Here is a 25,855-nt window from a genome sequence, read left to right as displayed (position 1 = left end):
TTCGTGGCTGTCAGTGGATGCTAGACAAATAATAAATTTTGTATTCTAATGCGTCTTCCATGAGTTTTAGTGCTGTTGTAAATATATGTATTTTTACAGTTGATTCACCTTTTGGTGTCTGACTGATGATGTATGAGTCAGTAAATTGATCAGAAATTGTGCCTTTCGACCTCTTTAATTAAGACATCAAATCAAAATTCATCTGCTATGTTTTCCAGCAATATTATAACCTGTGCATTAGATCCTGATAATCGTTTGCACCATTTTAATTCTCTGTCTACATCTACCTTGTTTAAGGTCACACTGTGCAATCATTTTTAAAAGCACAAATGCCATCAGTGATCAAATCACTGATGGCATTTGTGCCTTTAAAGGAGAATGCGGCAGAGTTGTGCATAAGTGGTCAGAGACAAAGCTCCAGGCAAGGGAAGGGCTGATTGCATTCAACAGTGAAGTAAAAAATGTTGTGTAGTTTTCCGTTTTAACACAGTTTAATATATATATATATATAACACATAAACACAACTTCAAGCCTGTTTTTGATCAAGCCTCTCAGTTTGGTTCTTTTGCACAAATCTCTTAAGAATCAGTTTCTTAGTAGGAATGGCATGATTACAATTTCTTGTCTGTCTGAAAGAAGTCTGAAAAAAAAAAAAAAAAAAAAAAAACCCGAAAGCACCCTCACCATAAATAAGAGTTTCATTTACATTAAAACCTGTATTTCTGCTGACTTCTCTCAGCAGATAAAAACTAGGGCCAGTATCAATGGGCCTGGCAATGAGGCTGAATTTTAAAGTCCTCAACTGAAATGAAATACAAATGAAACATTTATGTTAGAAACCCAATTGGTCGATGTGATTCCAGCCATAACTTTGAGGTTCCCATCAGAAAAATCCAATTCATATTGTTAATATTGTTGATAACGATGTTGTCATTAATATGTGAAAATGAACGGTGTAATTCAAAGGAGGATTTATTCGAGGACTGCGGTATTAAATGCACTGGTTTCAGTGACATGCACCTGATAAACCGCCCTGTGAATGCAAGAAAACAGGCAAATCAACAGTCGGGTTCTTACTTACGTCACTACGTAACAATACGTAGTCCTGGTTCGAGAAGTTACGCAGGACGTGCAGCGGTTCAAAGAGGAAGGAAGATGGCGGACAACAAAGACGAGGAGGATATGAAACCGTCTACTGATTCGGACTCAGCGCCTTTAGCACAAGATAACGAGCCATCGGAGACTAAAACTGAAAATACGTCGATAGCAGTAGAAGCAAATGCAAGGGTCAGCGAAGACACGGACTCGCATGATAACACTAACGAGGCACCGACACCCACTAGCGACGGAGGGGACGCCAGCAGCGGCAGCAGCAGCAGCGGCGGCGGCGGCGGCGGCGGAGCTGGCAGTGCGGGAGGGGAAGCCAACGGTAGCGCTAGCAACGCCGTCAGCCCGGCTGGGACCGGCAGCTCAAATGCCGAGGCGGCGGCGGCGGAAACCCTGACCGCCGGGGATGCTCCCGTCGGCGGACTCGGTACTGAGATGTCCCCCCCTCCGTCCGCTCCGGCAGCCACGCCGGTATCCACTCCCATTAATTTGCTGGATACGTGCGCAGTGTGTAAACAAAGTCTTCAAAGCCGAGAGTGCGAACCAAAACTTCTGCCCTGTCTGCACTCTTTTTGCCTAAAATGCATTCCGCAACCAGATAGGCAAATAAGCGTACAGGTACCCGGACCACACGGACAAACGGACACACACATAGGTGAGTTGTGTTGTTGTTGTTGTTTTTTTTTTCTCCCTACCTGTAACTCTGCTTCGTCATATGATGCACGTCGATATGAATTGCTGTTTTTACATTGAGCAGGATTGACTGACTTGTGGTGCTGTATAGGATAACGGTATGCTCAGTGACAGCTGGGGAGTGGACCTGGGTCTGCACACCGAAATGCACCGATGCTCCTTCCTACGGGAGTTGGATTTCTGTTGCTTTGCACAGAGAAAGATAACTGGTGCTAACCTCTCATTGCTTTTTTTTTTTTCCTCTAAAGCGCTTTCTTAATAGGATAAAGGGTATAAACAGCAGCTTGCTTCCATTAAAACCACCAGTTAATTAGGAAAGGGACTGATGGGCAAATCATCTACTGAATCAACGACGGTTCTGACACCATTTGCAACCTGTTTATCATAGTTGCAATGGTAAGGCCTAAGGCGGTATTAATTTTTGCATGCCATGAGGTAAATTCAGATATTTCTTCCATACCAGATGACACGTTACATAGATTGTCAATTCGCAGGCATAAACATGGATGGATTGTGATGAAGCACTATGCACAAGTCAAACTAATAGCATACCACTGCGTAATCTGTACCAAATAACAGAGAGACTATAACAACAAATAAAACTAAATGAGATAATTAACAAAAGTCAGTCATACCTACAGGTTAAAATTTTATATGGCTTTTTTTTTTAACATGTTACACTGAATATTTCTACAAACCTTATTTCTACAGACCGTAACTGTACCTGTGCCCAAACTTGTTTTGCCACTTTACTGCATCTAAAGGATGCAGGCAGCACATCATCTGCCACAGAGACTGCACTGATAATAAACTGGAGGTGTTTGTACTCATTTCACTTTCCATGTTTAAATGAACCACTGCACAAGAGTAGTTTTAGTGCTGTTTCAGAAAATGTCACCACGACATCCTCGGAAAACTGATCTGACTTCTGGCAGTCTCCACAAAATAAGTGTCACATTTCAGGTCAGTGTACCTGGCATTGTCTCATAGTAAGATCTCACATTACTCTTTATTATCAAATTTTAAGTTGTGTGGAGTTTTATCTCCTCCCAGTACCTGCTACCAAACGTAACGTAGTTTTATTAGTCTTATTTTCAGTGGAGACTTTTATTATCACGTGGTCTAAAGAATCACATTCGTATTGGCTTTAGGAGCAGTTTGGTATCACATTGGTCTGAATTGTAATTACTTGATTGGCTGTCAAAATAAAGGTTAATTTCTGTGGTGAAATTAGAATATATGCTGATCAAGGGACTTTTTGTATTCACTGTCAGAAGATGCTGTAGTCACTTTAATTGAATTTAGTCCTCTCATTTGGCATTGACAGGGGTAAAAGTTGACCTTAATGTTCCTTTGACCACAATTCCTGATAGTCTCAGTCATGGCCAGACTGCCGTTTTGAAAGTTGGTTACTTCATTCTCTACCTCTCAACATAATAAGCGAACTACCCATTCTTGCCATTCACACTCTCATTAGCTTGACAAAGTCAAAACACTTCATTGGAATTCACTGAACACTTTACCTATGTCCTTCAAAAATAAATAGAAGGGCTGGGCGACAAATCAATCTTATTGACTAATTCACATTTGTAGTTATCAAGGTTTTATTTTTTTATGGAGCCAGGTTTTCTCTTTAACTTCCATGACTACAGCTTCCTATGGACTCCAGTGAGTCACACATACTGATGTGCAGTTGGCTCCGCCACCCTGGACTTTTGTGTGTCAACTCAACATGGACCAAAATAGGAAAAAGCACTAAATGAGAACTTTTTACACTTTTGCACTTTAATCCCAAGAAGAAATTTTGTTCAAATCCGAGAAGTGAAAATCAAAACAAAACAGAAGGAAAACTTGGTTTGAATAGTTACTAGTCATTGTGGTCTCCACACACACACACACACATACACACACACACACACACATATATATATATATATATATATATATATATATATATATATATATATATATATTATTTTAAATTAAATTCAAGCTCTAAATGGAGTTTTGTGTTAAAAGGTCAGATTAAATTTTTAAAAGACATATGCTCTATTTGATCAAAGGAAGATGTACTAATGATAAATTATAAGATAAATGATGAGTAGTTAAAGTCAATTAGTCAATAAGATTAAATGACAAAATGTTAAATCCAGACGACTGTTTATTTCATAAATGTTTCCTCCAAAATTATTTCACAGTTTTTTTACTTACTGATTTTATTTATGTCTTTGTCCTCACCTTCACTTCTCAGTTGTCAGGTGTGATGTACTAACTGGTAGCCACTTGTAATGTGTTGTTGAACTTCTTATTCAATAGAGACTATAATACCCAGAATTAGCTGTCAGGTTGGGCTGGAGGAAGCTCTGTCTGAAACATACAAGTTAGATGTGTATGTTAACATGCAAATAATTTTTTGATTACTGTTGAAGTGAGTGCCAAGTGAGCATGAGCTTTAAAGATATGTCACTTATACAGTATAAGGGAAGTCTCCTGATTTAGATTTTTTTTTTTTTTTTAAACTGTATTTGTGCCAGATTTGGTCATAGTGTGACCATAGCATGGTTGTTGTTTAAACTTTGGTTAACCTCTAGTCTTTTACTTGAACTAGTGACACTTGAATAACAAGGTTAATATTTGGCTAATCCCCAATATCCTCAATTTAAAAAGTGGAAAACACAACCCATTAAAGTACATTTTAAAGTGTGTGTGTGTGTGTGCGCGCGCGCGCGTGTGCGTGTGTCTAAAAGAGGGAGGAGGTTCAAAGTGACATCTGTGTGGTGCATTTGTTTCTGTGTGTCTGTTTACGGTGGTGTGGGTTCCTCATAAAAGCCCAGTACAGCTGCTTTCACAACTAATCACTCAGGATCTATGCAGCTGGATCTCACACAAACCGGCTGTGTGCAGCTAAAGTCAGTATAGACCAGTTTAAACTGGCTTAAACCGGTTTTTACCTCAGCTGTCTGGTTGAGGTGGGAATTTGAGGTGTGAACATTTCATACATTAATAACATTTATGTACATTTTCATTTTCTATCTTAGACTGTAAAAACGTGGCCAAGTAAATGTGCTGAGTAAATTATTTGTTGGGGGTGTCTGATTATAGCAGTAATTGAAATAATACCATTAACAAATGAGATGATGTTGCCTTCCCTGGAGACAAGGGCTAAATCAATTAACCACCATGAATAGGCAGCATTGGTCCCAATATGCCAAGATGTTTTTAGTAACAACAGGAATTTACCTGAAGAAATTATGAAAGATAACATGAAGTCTTGGGTTAGACTTCTTATTAATCGTCTCTCGTTTGAAGTAAGACAGTGCTTAGCTGAGAGAGGGATTCAGGTAATTGTCTGTAAATTAGCTCAGTCTTTATAAAGATGGAACGCCTGGCTTTGTTTCTAATTCCCTCGAAACATCAGTCACCAATAAAATATCACAAAGCGTGGAACTTGTTGGCCACTGTTTGACATTTGCACATAATTTTACTCATGTATTCTCCTCTGTTCTGTCTCCCCTGTCTTTAGTAAATGTTTTGCGCTGTTCGGTGTGTCATCAGGACTACAAACAGAGTGACATTATTGACAACTACTTCGTTAAAGATACCACAGAGGCCTCTAGCACATCTGATGAAAAGGCTGCACAGGTATGTGAATTGGGAATGCAAATTAGCATATGCGCATCAAATCCTGTAATATATGCACATCAATTCTGTCCACTCCCCCACTGTTTTGAAGGTTTGGGATTTTGCTATTGAATTATATGATGAGGTGAAGACAAGGTAAAGTACTACAATTCAAGACAATTGTATCAAGATTAATACCTATGCTGTCCCTGAAGGTCAAAAACACAACAACATTGCCGAAAACATTTCACTGCAAACTTTACCATTTCACAAAATACAACCACATTTGACAAAAACAGTGATATAACAAATTAAGGTTAAAGATAGGGATGACACTTCTTGTTTTTATTAGAGAGAACCTAATTTAATTAATAGTTTATTCAACAAATGCAGCCAGATAAACGCTCATAAATATAAGTTGGGGTGATAGGTCTTTGTGAATGGTCATTTATGCAGAAGAGTGGAAACTTTGGTGGCGCTTCTGCTGGAAATGCTTCCCTTGTCTGAGAGCTTCAGGTGTGAAATGGTGAAACTACGTATTGTTTATGCTCTGAAAATAAATTTGAGTTTAAAATTCATGCAAGGACACAGTTGAAAAGTACATTTTAGAAACAGGAAATGGTGGTGCTCTGTTGGACTCTGTCCAATCAAGAACAAGAAGTGTTGTCCCTGTCTTTTCTGTAGTCTGTAATGTTGCGTTTTGCTAAATGTTAATGTAATTTGGGAAATGTTGTTTTTGGCCTCTGGGACCACAATACAAATCCATTTAAATAAAGAAGACTACAAGCATACTTTTACACAAACCCAACCACAATTTTTATTAAAAGCTTTATTTGTATCAGATTGTTAAAACCATTTTGCTTCGAGGAGACAAAACTTGTAGTTGATCTTGTGATATAACAGCCTACTTGTAATATCTTTTGTTACCCACTCACTTGTCTTTGCCCACTATTTGGGAGCTACTGGTGTAAACAATAAATGTCGGTTGGGTGTTGGAAATAAAAAATGGTAGCCAGTAGAAAATAATGCAAGCCAGCACTATTTGAACTGGGGGGGACAATCAAATGCATGTGGTTTATTATTCAAAACAACTACTACATTATACAACTGTGTGTTATCTGAAACTTCTGTACCTATGTGTAGGAGCAGTTTCATGCTAGTCAACATAATTTGAGCCTGGGGAAGATGTGACCTCTGCCCATCCACGAAGGCCTTACCATGTAGGGACATCATTAAAATAATGTGGAATGGGTTGAAAGCTTATATGACTGTTGACCAGAACATTGTAACTTTGAGACACTGTTCATATCCTCCTGTGCAATATATTGATTCCAAAAAAATCAGTGCTTTTTGTGTGTTTTATTAAATTTTTGTTTAGAGTGCTTTTAGGTAAAATCTTCCATGACACCACCTCAAGTTTGTTTTAGTTCCACTCTGAATGTAAGGCAGGAAAATTATGAAACATGCCTTTTGTTTTCTGAATGTTTTAATTAAATTGGCTGTTAGCTAATTTATAATTTATCATAATTGTTTTCAATTAATTTTTATTGCTCAGCTTTTTGATTGGCATGAATTTCAGTCTTTTTAGATTTCGTCAGTTAATTTTTTTCTTTCTGCCATAAGACTAAATGGCCTGCTTTTGCTTTCAATTGTTTTCCTCTAGTGTTATTGGGTTGTCATTTAGTGTCTATCAGACCACACCTTTCAAACAATCATTAATTATGAACCCTGCACATGTATTCTGTGTTGTTTCAAAATATGTGTAACATGATAAGCCTGTATAAGTAATCAAGGTTGTAATATACCAGAATTATCTTCTGTGGAATGGTTCATGAAGTATAAATGTTGATAAATGAGTTATTTTGTGTCATATGATGCTCTTCATGATGTGATCTGTACATTACTGTGATCCCATCCGGAGTTCTTTTAGATGTTTATTGGTCTTATCTTCTTAAGGTGTGCACAAGTTGTGAGGACAACGCAGGAACCATAGGCTTTTGTGTGGAGTGTGGAGAATGGCTATGTAAGACCTGCGTGGAGGCCCACCAGAGGGTCAAAATTACCAAGGACCACAAGATTCGCACAAAGGAGGATGCTGGCACCGCCTCCGGTAAGATGGTGAACCTCAGAGTGAAGGAAAGGACAGACCAGTATTAAGTGACGCAAAAACTGCAAAAGCTTGAACAGGACAAACTGTAGTTGAAGCACTGGGAATGTGGCGGTGCTGGTAGACTGTTGCCATGGCAACAGTGCTGCAGAGCCTGGATGCTTGTAAGATACTTCTAGCTGGTGAGACCATGCATTCTGAAGCTCCTGTCGGTCTTTAAATTCAAATTGGATCTGACACAAGTTTTGTTGTTGTTGATTATTTTTGTTTTTCTTTTCATTCGTATGTCCCATAACACTTTCTTTGAGTACACTGCCTCTCTATATCCATCTTCATCAGTGATGTCTTTTCTCCTGTGTATCTGTAGAGTCTGTTGGTACATCAGGACAGAGGCCTGTTTTCTGTCCCGTCCACAAGCAGGAGCCATTGAAGCTTTTCTGTGAGACCTGTGACACTTTAACCTGTAGGGACTGTCAGCTGCTCGAGCACAAGGAACACAGGTAAATATGCATGCACACATCCTGACTGAGCTGTCAGTCTTTGTCTTTTTTACAGGCTCTGTCAGTAGTCAATATTCTGTAACAAGGTTAATTAGGTTAATTCAAATTTGTGTAATGTAATGGTTGTAATTTTTTTTGATTGTTTCTATATGCTGTACTGTTGACAAATTCCCACAACATACCATGACATTTTCATTAATCACCCACATCCATGGTTTATCTTACAGGAAAGCATATCATAACCGTTAGACCTCTGCTTTTAGGTACCAGTTCTTGGAGGAAGCTTTCCAGAACCAGAAAGGCATCATTGAGACAAGCATGGCGAAGCTACAGGAAAAGAAAAACTATGTCCATTACTCCGTCTCACAGGTGCAAAGCAGGTGCGAGTTTTTCATCTCCAGGAACTCCCCAATCTTGCCCATTGGCACAGTTTGTTTCTAATCCATGTCAAATAAATTTCACGGTTCTTATTGATAGCCTTTATAGCTAAATGACCATTTTTAAACGACTGTGTTTTTTTTTTTTTTTAATCCAGGTTAAAAGAGCTGAACGAAACACACCGGAAGGTTGAGCACGAAATCAAAATAGCAGTATTTACTCTCATCAATGAGATCAACAAGAAGGGCAAGTCCTTGCTGCAGCAGTTGGAGGTTAGTTGGCATTATTCAAGGTCAGTTTGGCCAAGAGCCTTCTAATGTCCTGCATTAGTTATTCAAAAAGATAATTTGTACATTTACATAATGGGTCCTTAGGCACTATGAAATTTGGTATTTTCTTGCATTGCTTCTTTCTTATACCTGCTGCATTCTTGCTTTTGACTTTCCTTCCTCCACTAGTCTGGTCTAAAGTGAAATCAGTTCATAGTAGGGGTGTAACAGTATGAACATTTCATATCATCGTCATTATATCAGTAACTATTACATCCCTAGTTCATGACTAATCTGCTTTGTACTTGTTTTATTTATTTTTTCTTTGCTCCATCCTATATCAACTGCTGCAATATCCAAATGCCCAAATAGCATCATCGCATTTTAATCTAATCCATCTCTATGTAAATGCTCATTTTTATTGCACATATTTGAATATCAAAGTGTCATTTGTTTAAAAAAGTTGGGATGCTATGTAAAATGTAAATAAAAACAGGATTCTTTCATTTATAAATCTCATAAACATTGACATTATGTAAAATTCTAGGAACTGAGGACACAAATTGCTTGAGTTTTGGGAGAGGAATGGGTTGTGCAATTCCTGGTGCAGTATTCTAGCTGCTAAAAACCCCTGGGTCGTCTTTATCATATTTTTCTTTCGTGATACACCAAATGTTTTCAGTTGATGAAAGGCCTAGTTGCAGGTAGGTCAGTTAAGCACCTGTACTCTTCTACTATGAGGCCATGCCGCTGGAAATAGTTGCAGTATGCTTTAGGGTCTTGTCTTCCTGAAATATGCAGGGCCTTCCTGGAAACTTACATCGTCAGGATGGAAGCGTATGTTCATTTAAACCCTGTATTTACCTTTCAGCATTGATGTTGCTTTTCCAGATGTGTTAGATGCTCCAGGCATAGACACCAATGCACCTCCGTACCATCAGAGTTGCAGGTTTTTTGAGCTCTGTGTTAAAAGCCATGCAGATCATTCCTCTCCTATTTATTCTGATGAATGCAACATCCATTGTTTCTAAAAAGAATTTTAATTTTCATCCGATATGATCAAATAACTGTTTTCTACTTTGCCTGTTTTAATGAGCTTTGGCAGCGTATCTGGATCATACTCACATGCCTTATTCTTTGTATGATGAACCTGCATTTTTGGATGGCAGGACAAACTGTGTTCACAGATAATGGTTTCTGGAAGTGATAATAAGCCCATGCAGTTATTTCTGTTTTTAAAGCACTACTGCCTGAGGGCCTGAAGATCATGGGCATCCAAAGCAAATGTTTGGTCTTGTCTCTTGCACACAAAGATTTCGCTAGATTCTCTGAATCTTTTGATGATAATGTGCGCTCTTAATGATGAGATGTTGATTGTCTTCATCCTTACATTGAGGAACATTATTCCGAAATTGTTCCACCAATTGTAGACTCTTCTTCTCTAAGATGCTCTTTTTATATCTATCTTTTATATCTATCTTATATCTATATCTTTTTATATATAAATTTTCCTTCAGCTTCTTTTTTTAATAGCCGTACTTTTCCAACCTTTTGCTGCCCCCTCTCAACCTTTTTTAAATGTGCTGCTGTTAATTTCTTTTTTTTTTTATATATATATATAAAGCGAGCCAATAAAACCTTTTCATGAAATGGTAAAATGTCTCAGTTTAAACATTTGATATGTTGTCTATGTTCCATTGTTGGGAGAAAAAAAAAGGATTTATGAAATTTGCAAATCATTGTATTCTGTTTTTATTTCCATTTTACACAACATCCCAACTTTTTGGATTTGGGTCATAACTTGTGCTTGGGCTTTTTCAGTCACAGTCCATTATTTAAAATAACTTTATTTTCTGTCTAGAGTGTGACCAAAGAGCGCAGTATGAGGCTTGTAGCTCAGCATAAGGATACCACCCAGCTGGCCCAACAGATCCACCATGTGCTCAACTTCTGCCATTGGGCCATCACAACTGGCAGCAGCACAGCACTGCTCTACAGCAAGAGGCTGGTATGTTCCTCATAAGCTCAAGATGTGTTGCAGTTTCAGAGGCTAAAGCTGACAGTGTACTGAGAACACAACATGTCTTGTTTGCGACCAGAGATGTGCTGCATTTGGCTAAATTTGGAGGCCAAAGTTTTGCTGTACCTGAAAACAATTACACTTGGTTTAATGCTCAATGCTTGTATTTAGGAATTATGGAGATTGTATTTTCTTCTGGCATAACTTTGACTGATAAATGTGATGCTGGTGCAGTTTTTTTCTAGATTAATTGTTGATGTGCACAACAACCCCCCCCCCCCCCAAACACACACACACACACACACACACATTCATGAATGAGATTCTTTTCATTTAATTTTTTTTTTTTTTAGCTCAGACAAGGGATGCTTTTGCTTTGACATGTTGACAAACAGACTTATTGTTGCAGGTTTACTAATCGATGACCAATTACGTGTGTTTATGTTTGTAGATCCTGTTCCAGCTTCGCCAGCTCTTCAAGGCAAGACTGGAACCGGCACCTCAGGCCAATGGAGTGGTGCGCTTTTTCTGTGACCCCACCTTCTGGGCCAAAAATGTTGTGAATCTAGGTGAGAGGAGCACTTCAGCAGTTAGTTCTATATATCAAGTATAATTTTTTTCCTTATAGTTTCTTATTAACTTATTTTAATCAAGATTATGCCTGAGAACAGTCTCAACAACTGTCTGATCATATGAAATCTTGTTGAACTGTATAGTGTCCACCTGAGTATTACGCGGTGAACAGTTAATGCATTATCAATGTACTTTGTTCCTTGCATGCCTGAGTGCAATAAATTTATATGCCACACCTGACTATATCCTCTATACATCTTTAATTTTTTTTCAACCACCCTCTTCAACCTGCAGGGAATTTGGTAATTGAGAAACCACCTCCACCTGCACAACCGCCCAATGTGATGGTTGGAGGACCACCCATTTCACCAAGCCAGGGTCATCCCAGCAAACATCCAGGACAGATCAACCTGGCCCAGCTCCGATTGCAGCACATGCAGCAAGCTGCTTATGCACAGCAAAAGCAGCAGCAACAGCAGCAACAGCACCAGCAGCAGATCCAACAACAGATGCGCATTGCCTCACAAATGTCCCAGCAGCACTCAAGGCAAGCTGGCCCACCGATGGTACAGCAACAGGTATACTATGCTATAGATAACTAACTCGAAATTATTAGAAGCTTGTTCAAAAATGTTATCCTTAGCCCAGAGAACAATAATGACATTGATATGTTGTTGTTGTAATTATTCCAAACCCTCCTCCAATGAAAACCTCTAAAATGTTAGTTGCCTTCAATAGGAGTTATGTTTCTTATCTTCCAAATTGGTTTTTTAACCACAGAATATATATTAATCTTGACTCTTTTGTGGCTGTGATGTATAAATTATCTTATCAGTTTCAGGAGGAATGTCAGTCATGAAAGACTTGATCATTGCAGTAGACCATTTTTCACTTGTGTTCATCCAGTGATCTGCTTTTCATACATGCTTTATGTCTATGTACTTAAAATTTTTGAGCAGCCTCCAAGGCTAATCAGTATGCAGCAGCTACCAAGAGGTCCTGGGGGTATGAACGGTGGGCCAGGCCCCCTGTACCCTTCCTCCCACCATATGCGTCTGCCAGGTCCACCACAAGGCCGAATATCCACAGCCCAGCCAAGAATTAATGGACAGCAGTATCCCCCTATGATGCAGCCTCAGCTGCAGAGACAGGTAAGGAAAACCCCTCTGGTTTTACTCTCAGGAAATATACAGGTTTTTTACAGCATATTGTGACTTTTTATGAGTGAGGTTTCTTTTGTGTGTATGTGCCTGTGTAACACATTTGTTGCTGCATATTATAGATAAACTAAAACCGCACAAATGTGATAAAAGGGTGTTTAGCCCAAAATCTAAATCTAAACTAAACAGCATTGATACACAGAACGTGACTTGGCTGAAATGGCGACCTGCATACTAAAGAGAAAAATATATTGTATTATAGATATATAGCTTCTGTTTTACAATGAAAAAAGCAAACCAGTGAATATGGTCAGAGCCTCATCCAGTTATTTACAATTATAGTTACAATTATGAAACAAAATCAGTTTTAACTTAGATAGAAAATTGTGTGGTGTTCTTATCCATATTGGGAAAAATTAATTCAAACATTCACAGTGTGGCTTAGAAATAATATGTGAATGTCTTAGTGAATGGCATCAACACAATTTAAGTCAGAACTTATCAAACCTAGAGCTCAGTGAAACCAGACTGCAGTTGTGAGCTGGAATGACACTGACATAAAAAAAGAATCAACACTTGAACATTTTTATTTTGATATTCACCTGCTCGAGGTCATTGACTAATGTGTGATTACGGACTATGTTTTGGACCTGCTTATTTAGCGTCAAGGCCTCAATCCAGTAAAGATGCTCACAGTTAACATCTTAACGTGTTTGAACTTTTAGCAACTATAAAATTGATTGTTTTTCACCAGCTCTTTAAATTTTGTAATGGGTATATCCAAAAAAATGCAAAAGATTATAGTGTGATATTAGTTAGGGGACATTGAACAAATGAAAAAGATGAAGTAGTCAAGATCACATTTTAGATTTAGCTAATGCAGAAAACCAGATAGTTCCATTGGGTCCACTTGATTTTTCTTGCACCGTGTCTAGTCTAATTGTATGTCAGTTGATAAGACAGAAGAAACCACACTATAGAATTGTTAGGAGGCTATGTATAATAATCCATCAGAGAGCAATGACCCCTTTCACTATCAAAATGTTTCAAGTATATCCTTGGGTACTGGTGGCACTGCTATCCATCTTTACTTTATAGTATATATTATTATAATATAGTTCTGAGCTGCCAGTATTAAAGTCTAATCATTGAGTCAAAGTGACATTTCACTAGCCATTTGTGTTTGCATGATAAAAATAGAAACGTCTAAATGGGTCAATCCAAGATTTTTTTATTAACCCAGATTCCTTCAACCTTTGCAGACTTGTTAACCTTGGCAAGAAATGTAAACAGGATAAAGGTCTCCTCTAATTGGTCAGTTTTTGCTGGTTTCACGTTCATCAATATTTAAAGGTTGTGTGTCAATGTGTCAAAGGAAAAGCAGATAGCAACTGCTGTCGATTTCTTACTTATTCACAGTTAAAGCAAGTTCCAGCTCATTGCTTAGATCTTCAGACTACAACTTTATGCTTTGGTTACCTCTCAGTTCTCAGTTGCACTGTGGTTATCGCAGGCAGTTTTCAGAGAAACTGCTCTTGCTCTACCTGCTCTGCTCGGGACAGTGGCAGACAGACATAGTTGGTAACTAAAGTGAATCAGTCAATCTAAGAACCAGATATCTGAGATCGGACATAGTGCTTGATGCGTGGTGTTTACACATCTGCTTAGTCTTTAATCCCTTAGAGTTTCATTTTATATCACCTCTTATAAAGTGATATAGCAAAGCTGAATCCTTGTTCTGGGATTTTGTCCAACATGCCGATGGAAAATGGTGGAAACCATAACTAGACCATCATATTATGCTCCGCATAACATCATATTATACTGTTAGCAGACAAGCTGATTTCCCAAAACAATCCTGAAAGAATGCTGCCATTAGTCCAATGAAAACACACACTACATCTCTTAGCTATCTCTTAGCTATATTTTAGCAATATGTATGTAAATATATGTATAATGTTGTTATAGTAATTACGACAGGGAAGCAATGCACAGAGAGCTCTTTGAATGGGAAATATTATTTTAGATTGTAGCAGTTATGGTGCATTTTCAAATATGAACACGGGCATGAGTGTTATTTATTTAATTTTGTGCACACAAATAGCAGTTCAAATCTAATTTTCATTAAATGACTTGATTAAATACAGGCATGCCAGATGAAAGGGCTTCATTGAAACCCAAACATCCATTTAAAAAAAAAAAGGCCATTAATTTAATTTAAAGAGACTGAGTTTGATTGAAGGTAGATTTTTCGGAGAGGGTTGTTGATGTACAATTTCCTCATTCAGTTCAGCTAAAATTACCTCACTGGTGTATCTATACATAGTGAGTTGGTTATTTTTTTAAGACAAAAAAATGTGTATAGTATGAAAATGTAAATTCACTGCCTGCATGTAAGACTAGGTAAGAGAAAACTCCACTATATCTAGCCCCTTTTTCTCTGTGTCCAGATGTCTATAGAATCTGAGATGAGCCACCAAAGGTTTCGTTTCTTACTACAATCAGGGGTTTGGCACCTTTTTCCTACTTTGTCATTTGTGTGTCTTGTGCTGCATGTGTTGGCACCCAAATGCATGATCATGCAACCATGTTGTTTTCACAGTTTTTTTCCTAAATGAGTGAGTGACCTGCGTCATTGTCCCTGTCCTCCCTTCTTTCTTTCCCTCCAATCTTTATTCTCCCTCTTGTGGTTCTTTCTTTCTACATCCCTTCCTGTCTGTCTTTTTCTGTCCAGCATTCCAACCCAGGGCATGCTGGCCCATTTCCAGTGGCGTCCCTGCACAATGCCAATCCCACAAGTCCCACCAGTGCCAGTATGGCTGGAGCTCACGCTCATCGCGGCCCTGCCAGCCCCATTGTAGGTCCAATCGAGCTCATCCCCTCCGTTACCAATCCTGAGAACTTGCCGTGCCTACCGGAGATCCCGCCCATTCAGGTGTGCACATTGTAGTCAAGTTTTTTTTTTTTTTTTTATGTGAGTTTGTTAACATTTATAACAATAATTCCAACATTTTTAATACATAAATGTTAATTATCATATAGAAATATCCCATCAATTAGTCTTAGTGTTATAGGACAGCTGAACATTTTGAGTTGGAAAGCATTAATAAATCATTCTTGTATGCAGTAACTGAATTTATCTCTTACTTTGACTAATTAGTCATTGTTTTAACTTGTGTTAATATATTTAACACTGTGCTTCACCAGCTGGAGGATGCAGGCTCTAGCAACCTTGGTCACCTCCTGTCTCGCTACATCACAGCCAGCACACAGCATCAGCTGGGTTCAGTAGACATGAACCCCTCGCCTGGGTTGTCCACACACTCTCCTGGATCTTCAGGTAAGAGGAAGGACTTAATGAGGCGTATGTCTATGACTTAATAAGACAAAATGTTGCCACATAATTAAACATGACCTTTTACACGCATCAGTTGAGTAGCCACAAAAATACTAAAATAATGTGTAAGACAGCTCTTTTTTTAGGAAATTACCATTTCATAAAGTCATATTTGTACTGTTTTTGAAGATGTGGTCACTGATGTTGTATGTACTGATGTAGGTCTGTCCAACGCACACACCCCAGCCCGACCGTCAAGCACATCCAGCACAGGCAGCAGGGGCAGGTAAGAAGGTATTTTAGTATCAAAATAGCCTTTTTATAGGAAATACCAACTCAGAAGATGCCTTGTTAACTGACTTAAGACTTAGCCATAGTTGTAATATGATGCTAGTGTTCCAAATATAGCTGGATGTGGAAGATGTGAATAGTTCATTGTGATGATAGTCGAAGGACGTGGTTTAACAGGTTTTTTATTGATTTAATAATAGATTTTGGAGAAGTGATAGTTTCATAATAATTTGGAGTCATTTGACCACCTCTGAGGTTATTCACACCTCAATACTCAAACTGTGCACAGACTAGAATAGAAGTTAAAGTCATGACCTAGCACATTATAATATGCCGTTTTTTTGCAACTAAATGAGTCATAAGTTGTTAGTTAGGTTGATGTTAAACAACAGCAGTGATGTTCTCCATAATTTGATTTTGTGTGTATTTAAGCTGTAGCTCTGCAGGGAGGTTGGGGACAGGAGGTGGATCTGCAGTAGAGCAGGTGAGGGTGAAACAGGAGCCAGGAACAGAGGATAGCTACAGCTGTCCGGCCTCTTCTCTGAAGACAGAGCGTGGCAAAGATGCTGGGAGGAGTGCCTGCATGGTATGAATACTGTTCCTCATATAGTATGAACACAAGCCTTGAGGTTAGGGAAAATTATCTAAAACCATAGAACAGAATTATTAACTTGAAATCAATGTTTCTAGCCATGAAACTGGGGAGCTCTGTGTGTATTGTTATGTGGTAGTGTGGTTGTGTGTGTGTGTGTGTCGTAATGGCAACAGCTGCTGTAACAAGGAGCTTGGCAGGTGTTTACGCATCAATCTGCCCATGGTCTGATTTTGTCACTCCCATGAATGTGAAATGGGTGTTGGTCCCAGTGTCACCTTTGAGCTTCTGTAATAATACAGATAACACAGCTGATGTGATCTCATAATATGATAATTTCAATCTTCATTCATGTGTTCAGCTGGACTTTTTACTGGGGATGCATGATATTGAATTTTTTGCCAATATGCCAATATTTTCCTGCTTATTTGGCTGATAACCCGTACAGATACGATAATTTCCCTGTGTTAGTCAATTGGAAAATGCAGATATAAAGTACAAAGTTTAAAATTATGTAATAAGCATTGCCTATGCAAAATAGAATAAGTACTTTGACTTATATTATGTTAAATGTAATTTATTTATGATAAATATTTTTACACTTAACAAGAAACATATGTGCACCCGAACCTGGACTGGAATGATGCTCTTCCTAATATAACCATTGCCCAACCAGAGAAAATTTGGTTCTCACAAGTAACGAAGTAAATATAGCTTCCATTCACAGGGAATATGGGGAAAGTGTATTGCACAACTGTTCAACGCAAACGTTTTTTCAAGGAGGCTGCGCCTTTCTACTAATATCTAAAGATATGTAATGATCACATTATAGGAAAATGTTCTAATGTATTTGTATTTTCCCCAGATGAACAGTCCTGAGAACAGCCCCCACACTACAATAGGAGCCGCGGTCCAAGATACCCTCAAGGCTCTAGGGGATTGCATTAAAACAGAACCCCTGTCTGAGACACCTTGTTCTGGACAAAATGGCTCCAGTGTAGCCACGTCATCTTCCTCTGCTACCACTATGACCTCTACTACCTCGTCTTCCGCTGACAACAGCAGCACGACAGGCCCTTCGCTCACTAATGGAAGTGTAGACAAGGAGCCAGAGGCCAATGCGAACATGGAGTCTGCTGGGACAGGCAATCCTGCTCTGAAAGAGGATGACCCCAATGAAGACTGGTGCGCCGTGTGCATCAATGGTGGTGACCTGCTGTGCTGTGACCGTTGTCCCAAAGTGTTTCACATGAAATGTCATGTGCCCACCATAAAAATCTTCCCGAAGTAAGTGGTCTGTACTGATGTATTTATTAAAGTTTGGCTATTTTTAGTTAATGCCAATGACACTTTACAAAATAAGATGGTAATGTAATGTCCTCTGTTTGAATTTATTTTATCTCTTACCTCTCCAATTTCAGAGGTGACTTCCTTTGCACATTTTGCCGGAGTCTGGCAAATCCTGAGATTGAATACTGTGATGACAGCAAGAAAATTAAAGGAGAGCAGGCTATGAATCCTGAGGACCAAAGGGTCAGTATATCCAGAACATTGACTCAAGAGGACTTTTTATTTTTAATTAATTAATTAAATAATTTATTTATTTTGGGCCTGCTATAAGGTATTTCATATTCTCTTTTGTTCTATACAGAGATGTGAACGTCTCCTGCTGTACATCTTCTGTCATGAGCTCAGTGTTGGCTTTAGGGAACCGGTTCCTAGCTCTGTAAGTAGCTCCTAATGACACACACAACCTCACACTATTGAGATGTTTCTATGACCTGAACGTCACTCACTCCTCATCCTCATTCCTCATCTTGATGCTCGATCAAATGGCAGCAGAGCATAATTATTAGAAAGACATTGTTGTAATTTGGAATCCCAAAGCAAAAATAAATGCGTATTAAATTTATTGTGGAACAGTCAGTAACTTTTGGTCACTGATTATTTCATACTTTTGCAAACCATCACTGTTTGAAATACACTGAAAGACATTAAACTAGCAGTACCTAGTTTGAATCCTGTGGACTACTTTCTATTTTTATTTATTTATTTTTTTATATCCTTGGTTAGTAATTTATATCTTCGCTCTTGCTAAGGCAATTTATTTATTCAACTATCCTAAAAAAAAATATCTTTGCCTCATAGCATAATTCTATGAAATATTGTGTATATGTGATGTAAGTGAGTTCAATTCCATTCAATGGAAGTCCAACTGTTTTAAAAACACAGTAGCCCATTATTTTCTGTTGTTGTTTAGGAGGGTGTGTCTGTGGCCCTGAGGTCTGGACAAACAAAACATCTCAAAATCCACAAAAGCCAAAGCTATCACTCAGCAGATAGATTCAAATTGTCACATGCTAATATCCATAGATGCATTATACCAAGTGTGAGTAATGTATCCCACTGTCTAGGCCTGAACGATAAAGAGATTTCCAAATTGGATTACAATAACATTAAAGTCTATCATGAAGATAAGCTTTGGACATAATTCCCTTTGACAAAAGGGAGGAATGAGCCACTTTGTGTCTGTCTTTTCTGGATTGCATGTAGGATGTGCCCACTTCCTATTAGAAGCATAACTTGTTTGCAGTAGATTTCAGCCAGGAACAGAAAAGTTAAAGACAGTTGGAAAAGAGGAGAGATATGAGTGGAAGGTAAAAAAAATTATGAATGTCAGCATGAACAGGTGTCATCAGAAAACAAATTTGTTGATTTAAAAAAAAAAAAAAAAAAAAAAAAGGTCATACACCCTCAATTGCATGGACCTGGTGGATCCACCCACCATACATGTTTGTGCTTCCAGGAGAAAAACCGGTATGTCTTATGTGCTATGAGGCGGAGTAAAATCTACGTCGGCATTTTCACACCAAACACGTATGTATGCCAAAGTTAGCCTTCCAGAAAAACAACAAACTGTCACAATTGCTGGTTGTACCGTTATTCTGCCTGTCTCAGACGTGACAAAAGAAGCTTTGAACAGAGTTAATGTCATAACTGGTGTTGAATGATATTTTTCATAATTCACTCGTTTGATCGTTGATTGATGGAGTAATGTGGGTTTATTAACCTGACAAATTAAACAGATTTATGTTATAATAACAATGCAACTAGCAAATATATATATATTTTTCACATCTATGCAAATGCATATGTATTATCTTTAATTTGAATAAGTAATAAATTCAGAGTTATTTAACATTAAGGCATACTTACATTTATTATACACTACATTTGGTTACATTTATACTGTCTTACATGTGGCCCTTTCAGGGCAACCATTATGCTGGTGGGTCTAGTCCATCTGCTATTAGCAATGCTAGTGTTAGCAGGAATGCTGTTTACACATTTTTCACCTTTTGCATTCTCCCTCTAAAACATTTTAGAGGTTTGAAACCAGCATTTTTTCTACTGTATCTGACAGGCAGCATTTTTGCTGCCAAAGGGATTTGTTGTGGCAGCAATCAAAGCTGATTATTTGTATTGTTTCAATAAACTTCAGGCCATGCTGGCTAACTTGTATTATTTTTTTAAAGCATGTTTGAAATGTGTTTTGAACAACCTCAACCAACATTTGAGATTTTTGCTTTGCAGGAGTTTGATTTATATTAAAGTAAAGTTTAGCTAATTAAACCAGGATTTAACAGGATCCTTCAGGCTTGAGTCCATTGTACTGCAAAAAGGCATATTGTGATAAATGTTGATAGTGATTCATATGTATCATGATCACATTTTTTGCTATATTGTCCAGCCCTACCACCATTTATCAAAAAACTATCCCAAGGAGCACCAAAAAATTTTCCAAGCTATACATCATTTTGATTTCCATACATTGAAATAGTTAACTACGAACTTTTCTTTAAACCAGGTGCCGAATTATTACAAGATTATCAAGCAGCCAATGGACCTGAAGAAGGTGAAAAAGAAGCTGCGGTTACGGAGCTCCCAGTACTACAAGTCAATCCAGGATTTTGTATCCGATATGCGCCTAGTCTTCAAAAACTGTGCAAAGTACAATGAGGTGAGCAGCATGAGTCTTGTGCCTGCTTTGGGGAATGGCATTAGTTTGTGTGCGCATGCAGACAACGGTTAGACTGGTATGGGGTGAGGTTTAAACTGCTACCAGCATTTCCAAAATCACACATTGAATCATTTTCAAGTTGAATCAATAAAGGACTCGTACATTAGATCCTAAGTGAATAATTCTTTGACAAAAATCTAAGTGAAAAACACAAATTTTAAATAAAACATCAATATGTAAGTGTTTAATATTATGTAGCTTATCAGTCAGGCCAGAGATGGCTGCGAAATATATTGGTCTAACCTAAACATAGTCACATCCTTACTTTGGACAATGAAGTGGTGCTTATGACTTACACTGTTTGTACACTGACTAACACTGGCTGGAGGGTGGAGTATAAAGGTGCACTGCCTGTAGGCACACTGTCTGAACCCTGCTAACACTGTCCCCATCACAGTGATAAATCCTAAGTTTGTTTTTTGAAGTATGGCTGTGGTCACTTGAATATATGTTGATTCTTCATTAAACGCATTCTTCTCTGGAGGAATAGTGTTTTCTGAAGTATGTATTATATTTGCTGCTTCTGTGGGTGTTATTTACTTGTAATATCATGCACCCTCTGTCTAACACTGGAACACAGTTTGCACTGTACTGTGTGTACTCATGAATTATACTTTACAACCACAAGGGGGGGTACAGTTTTTATCAAGAAGTGAACAAAGTCTGGACTGACTCCTCAGACTGCTATGCAGAGACATCACTTCTTATGACTAATAAGGACAATGGAGACACTGAGCCTCACAAGATGACTTCACTGTTCACATGTTGTTGTGATGTAACCAAATTAACAGCAAGCAGGGTCCCCACTTGAGAGTGAGTAGTTGGTAATTCTTGTCGTGTCAATTTAGCTTGCATGAGGAAGCCATAGTGTGGAAGAAATTTCATCAGGATGTCATCTGTGTAATGCAACTAGATCATTCAAACCTTAAAGTTACCTTAAAGTTAACCTTAAATTAGTATGTGACACATTGATGTGCATAAGCTAACGAGATTATTCAGCAGATAACATAGACCACAACTCATGGCCACACTTAGAAAAGTCTAGATTTATTAACTTGGAAATCTTTCTACAACAACAGGCTTAAAAACCTGTGATGCAGTTCTCATTGCAGTGAGTTGAATATGTATAATTAATTATCAGTCTTACAAAATGTGTTAGGCATATGTCCAAATTTTAAACCACAAGCATTTTACAAATAACTCACTGTATTAACAGCCAAAATCCCAAAAATGGGCCATTTGATTGAAGCGCCAACAAAATGTAGAACACCAGTTGAGGAATGTTTTCATAGTCTTCAGAAGTAGAGATGAGGACTTTTGGAGAGAAGTAGTACTAAAAGTTGATTGAATTAACCAGTTTAATTGAGATATACATCTGTAATCTACGATTGATGCTGTTTGTAAAGACAACATTCTTGACACACGCTATCAATATACACAAACCATTTATTTACACATTAGTGGTTAAGAAACATCAGAGACAAGCTTGAGACCAGACACGTGGGAGAACAGGAAACTATTCAGTAGAGATGATGATAGAAAACTGCAGAAAAACTTAAGAAATTGACTGGAACCCTCGGGGTAACGGGAAATGATCACACATGCACTGTAGTTCCTCTGTTTGTACTTATTGTGGACCCTTTCTTGCTGTTAATTTCTGCAGTGATGATTTGATGATATACACCTCAATCTTGAGCACAGTAGGACTTAAGCAGATTTCCTATCTGATATTATCTAACCTGCCTGTGCTGTGAACTCTTTTCTTCCCCCTGCTGCTTCACTGTCTTTGTTGTAATGTTATTGCCCCTTTTAGATGTCTCGAATAATCCAGGTTTATGATGAGGAGAAACAGATTAATACACAGGTAAGACGTTTCAAATAGAGCACAGTTGTCCTGTCCCCTCCCACTGAGGCTTCAAGAAGTGTTTCTGCTCTTCATCTCAGAGAGAATTCGCAAGAAGCAGCAGACATTAATGAGTTTAAAACAAATGTCCACACAAATTGAAAAGGTTAATTTGATTTTTTTTTTTTTTTTTTTTTTTTTTGGGGTTACGTTTACTTCTCTGGTGTCTGGGAGTCCTTAAAAAGTGGAGAAATGTCCCTATCATCTCTGTCTGTCTCTCTCTATATATATATATTGTATTAGTTGTAGATTTATCAGATCACTGATAACATCAACTCAAGGCCTCACACTAATCAGAGAGATGTAGTGGATCAGTATATCACGATGTGACCTAGATTGTGCTAAAAGCCTGGGAGAAGTGTTTTGTGTTAGCTGTCTTCTTTGTATTATTCTCCTGCTGATATCATAACAAAAGATGTTGCAGCTGTCCAGTCTGGAGGAGGTAAAAACATGGATGACATTTTGTAGTTCTGCAGATCAAGGGTCTTAATTGTAAGAAGCAATGATGTTAGAGGCCACTTTTAAAAATTTGTTAAGGCGCCCATACTGCTTCTTTTTACAAATGGCAAATTTTTTCAGACATTGAGCACTGAATTTAAGGAAGAGAAGAATATATGGTTTGATAATGAATGTGTATTGCCTCAGCGGTTCAAATCAATTTTATGATGGCACAGGATTTGCCCATGTGATTAATGTATACTGGAAATTTGGATTTACTCCTGTGGAACCCACAAAAGATGGAGGCAAGGGAGGGGGAGATTTGACAGGTGAACCAGTCGAGTGCTGCATTAAAGTTTTTCAGATAAAAAGGTAAGACATTTGGTCCACTCTGTTAAATGTTGAGCAAAGGCCTACATCAGCAGAGCTCTGTTGTACAGACAGCACAAGATGGGAATTATAGTAAAAATCAAGATTTTTTTTTTTTTTTTTTTTCCCTTCTTCTTTACATAAAATGGCAACTTAGAGTTATGAGCCACAACAGATGGACCCAGGGACCAGTCAACTGTCACTCAAATATCTGGATCAACAGTCTGAAATTCTTTTTTTAAAAAGCAAGTGTCTGCAGTCTGCAGAAAAAGGAAGATGACTTTGAAAGTGCACCAATGTGTTCCAGGGTGGACTGACAGATTACAATAGAGTTTTGTTGCGGATTGGCAAGAGTCAGTATCATGCACTCTGCACTGAATGTGCAGCTAAACCTCCAATATACTGTTTTGGCAATGGAATGAAATTCTTCACATCTCTCAGGGACGCTTCTCCTGACTGAATAGGCAAGGAAGCAGGCAAGGAAATGGCTCTGTTTAGCTATCAACTATAGGATGTGGAAATAATAATTCAAAATTGAGAAATTTAAGATGGGAAAACATAGTAACATTTTTAAGTCTTCTCATATCTCCTCTCCTGCATTGTATTTTTAAATTACTACTTTTTTCATTTACCTTGGTAGTAAGGATTTCAACTCTGGGAGGCTGAATCTACCCTGTGGCTCTCTGGTTGGCACAGCTTGGCACAATATAGATAGGGAATGAATTTAGAAGACAGGGTTGAAATGTTTGAGCTCTGTTAGGATAATGCAATATAATTCAACAGCATTTCAAACCACAGTCTACAAAATGTCCGTAACAATAGTCAGTCTGATTTACTATACTACTGTTGTTAGACTGTTAGAACTAGTTAAATGAAAAAAAAAAAAAAAAACTTGAGAGGCGGCAGCTGTGCATGTTCACACCAGTTGAGGATTTATCTTGATGAATTAACACAACGAAGGGTCTCAAATGACAGGTGATTTTTCAGGGCTTGGGGTAGCTAGATGGATAGGTAGGCATGGTTGAGAATTTGCTTAACTGTGTGTTGTGGAAATATTTCATGGAGCCACAGTGGGACAGGGAGGCAGGATATTTCTGCTCTGTACAACAAGGTTGACTCGGGGCCACCCTGCCACCAGGAGTTTTAACTTCGTCTAATTTGTCTCCTCGTTGTCCTCTTCACCCTCCCTGCTTCAACCCATTCATTCCTGCTGCTCTATTGTACTCTCATACCTGCTTTCCCCACACCATTCTTCACCCTCCTGTTTGTCCACCTTCCTCCTCCTCTTCATCGGCAGGTGGGATCAGAGATGGCGATATCTGGGAAGGCAGTGAGTCTGTACTTTGAGGAGAAGCTTCAGGAGATGTTTCCAGGCCAGAGCTTTCCAGAAACACCTGAAACAGAATCCCCAGAAGACAAAACAAAGGTGGACGAGGACACAGACGACTCAGAGGAGGACTTCATACAGCCCAGACGCAAACGATTAAAAACAGATGAGAAAGTGGTCCACATCAAGTGAGAACCAACCACACAAGAAATGAGGTGAAAAGCTGTCTTCCTCTCGCCCCATACTTCTCCTGTGTTTGAGGCAGCAAATAAAAAAGGACAGGATCCGCTGTACAATCTGCTTGGTTTATGTGATACTTGCCTTTGAATGAATTACTTTCACCTACATAAGGAGCCTGCCTTGACCAGAATAGTTTGAGGGCAGAATGATGGAAAAAATGAGTTCCCTCTTATTTCATGGACACTCGCCTTGCTTGTACAGATTTTGAAGTAGGACTTTATTTTGCAGTAGTTAAGTTAAAGATCGCTCTTTTCTTTTCTATCTATTTTTAGTTGTAGATTTGTTGTGACAATTTCTTTATAAACCATTTAAATCACATGTTCTCGCCCAAAAACTGTGGGATTGGCTCCAGCACTCACCCAGAGCCTGACAGATAAGCGGTATAGATAATGAGATGAGAATCATCTCCTCCTGTTTAATGTATTATATATATACTTTGACATGAAACCTACCAAGTATTTGTATGACTTTGTGGAAGCATTATGTAAATAAGAGAATCTAGCCCACTGAAGGTATTCCTACAATATAGATGTTTGGGTGCGTCATCAATAAAACCTGTCCTTGAAATATATTAAAGAAAGGTGTTGTGTGGAGTAGGTTTGGGAACTTTGAGCAATTCACCCTAAAAATCCCATCACACAGTCTTGGTGGTATCTAAACTTGCAGACAGATAAGTATCTCAAATATAAGCAGTTGTCTGAAAGACTTGTTTGTGGCAGACAAACAAGACAAAAGTAGTGTAGGGTGTGTGCACATAAACACAGACACACAGGTTTTGCATGTATGTATAAAATATAAATATGTGTGCGTATATGTACACACACACACACACACATACACAAACAACA

At 38.3% G+C, this 25,855-nt stretch overlaps 1 protein-coding gene across 1 annotated transcript; it reads left to right on the top strand.

Annotated features, from left to right (window-relative positions):
- Positions 1–1,157: 1,157 nt before the first annotated feature.
- Positions 1,158–25,786, top strand: trim33 (tripartite motif containing 33). The gene is made up of 22 exons (XM_029507277.1): positions 1,158–1,763; positions 5,325–5,443; positions 7,379–7,532; positions 7,897–8,029; positions 8,293–8,409; positions 8,565–8,679; positions 10,538–10,684; positions 11,148–11,265; positions 11,564–11,847; positions 12,229–12,420; positions 15,164–15,364; positions 15,637–15,769; positions 15,989–16,052; positions 16,450–16,451; positions 16,522–16,643; positions 17,515–17,654; positions 17,712–17,936; positions 18,071–18,182; positions 18,301–18,375; positions 20,518–20,670; positions 22,544–22,594; positions 24,738–25,786. The coding sequence occupies exons 1-22, from the start codon at positions 1,184–1,186 to the stop codon at positions 24,957–24,959; spliced, it is 3,459 nt and encodes a 1,152-aa protein (XP_029363137.1). The 5' UTR covers positions 1,158–1,183; the 3' UTR covers positions 24,960–25,786.
- Positions 25,787–25,855: the final 69 nt, after the last annotated feature.

This window comes from Echeneis naucrates, chromosome 7 (assembly GCF_900963305.1).
Source record: "Echeneis naucrates chromosome 7, fEcheNa1.1, whole genome shotgun sequence".
Lineage (NCBI taxonomy): Eukaryota > Metazoa > Chordata > Actinopteri > Carangiformes > Echeneidae > Echeneis > Echeneis naucrates.
This window is presented reverse-complemented; position numbering and strand designations above follow the sequence as displayed.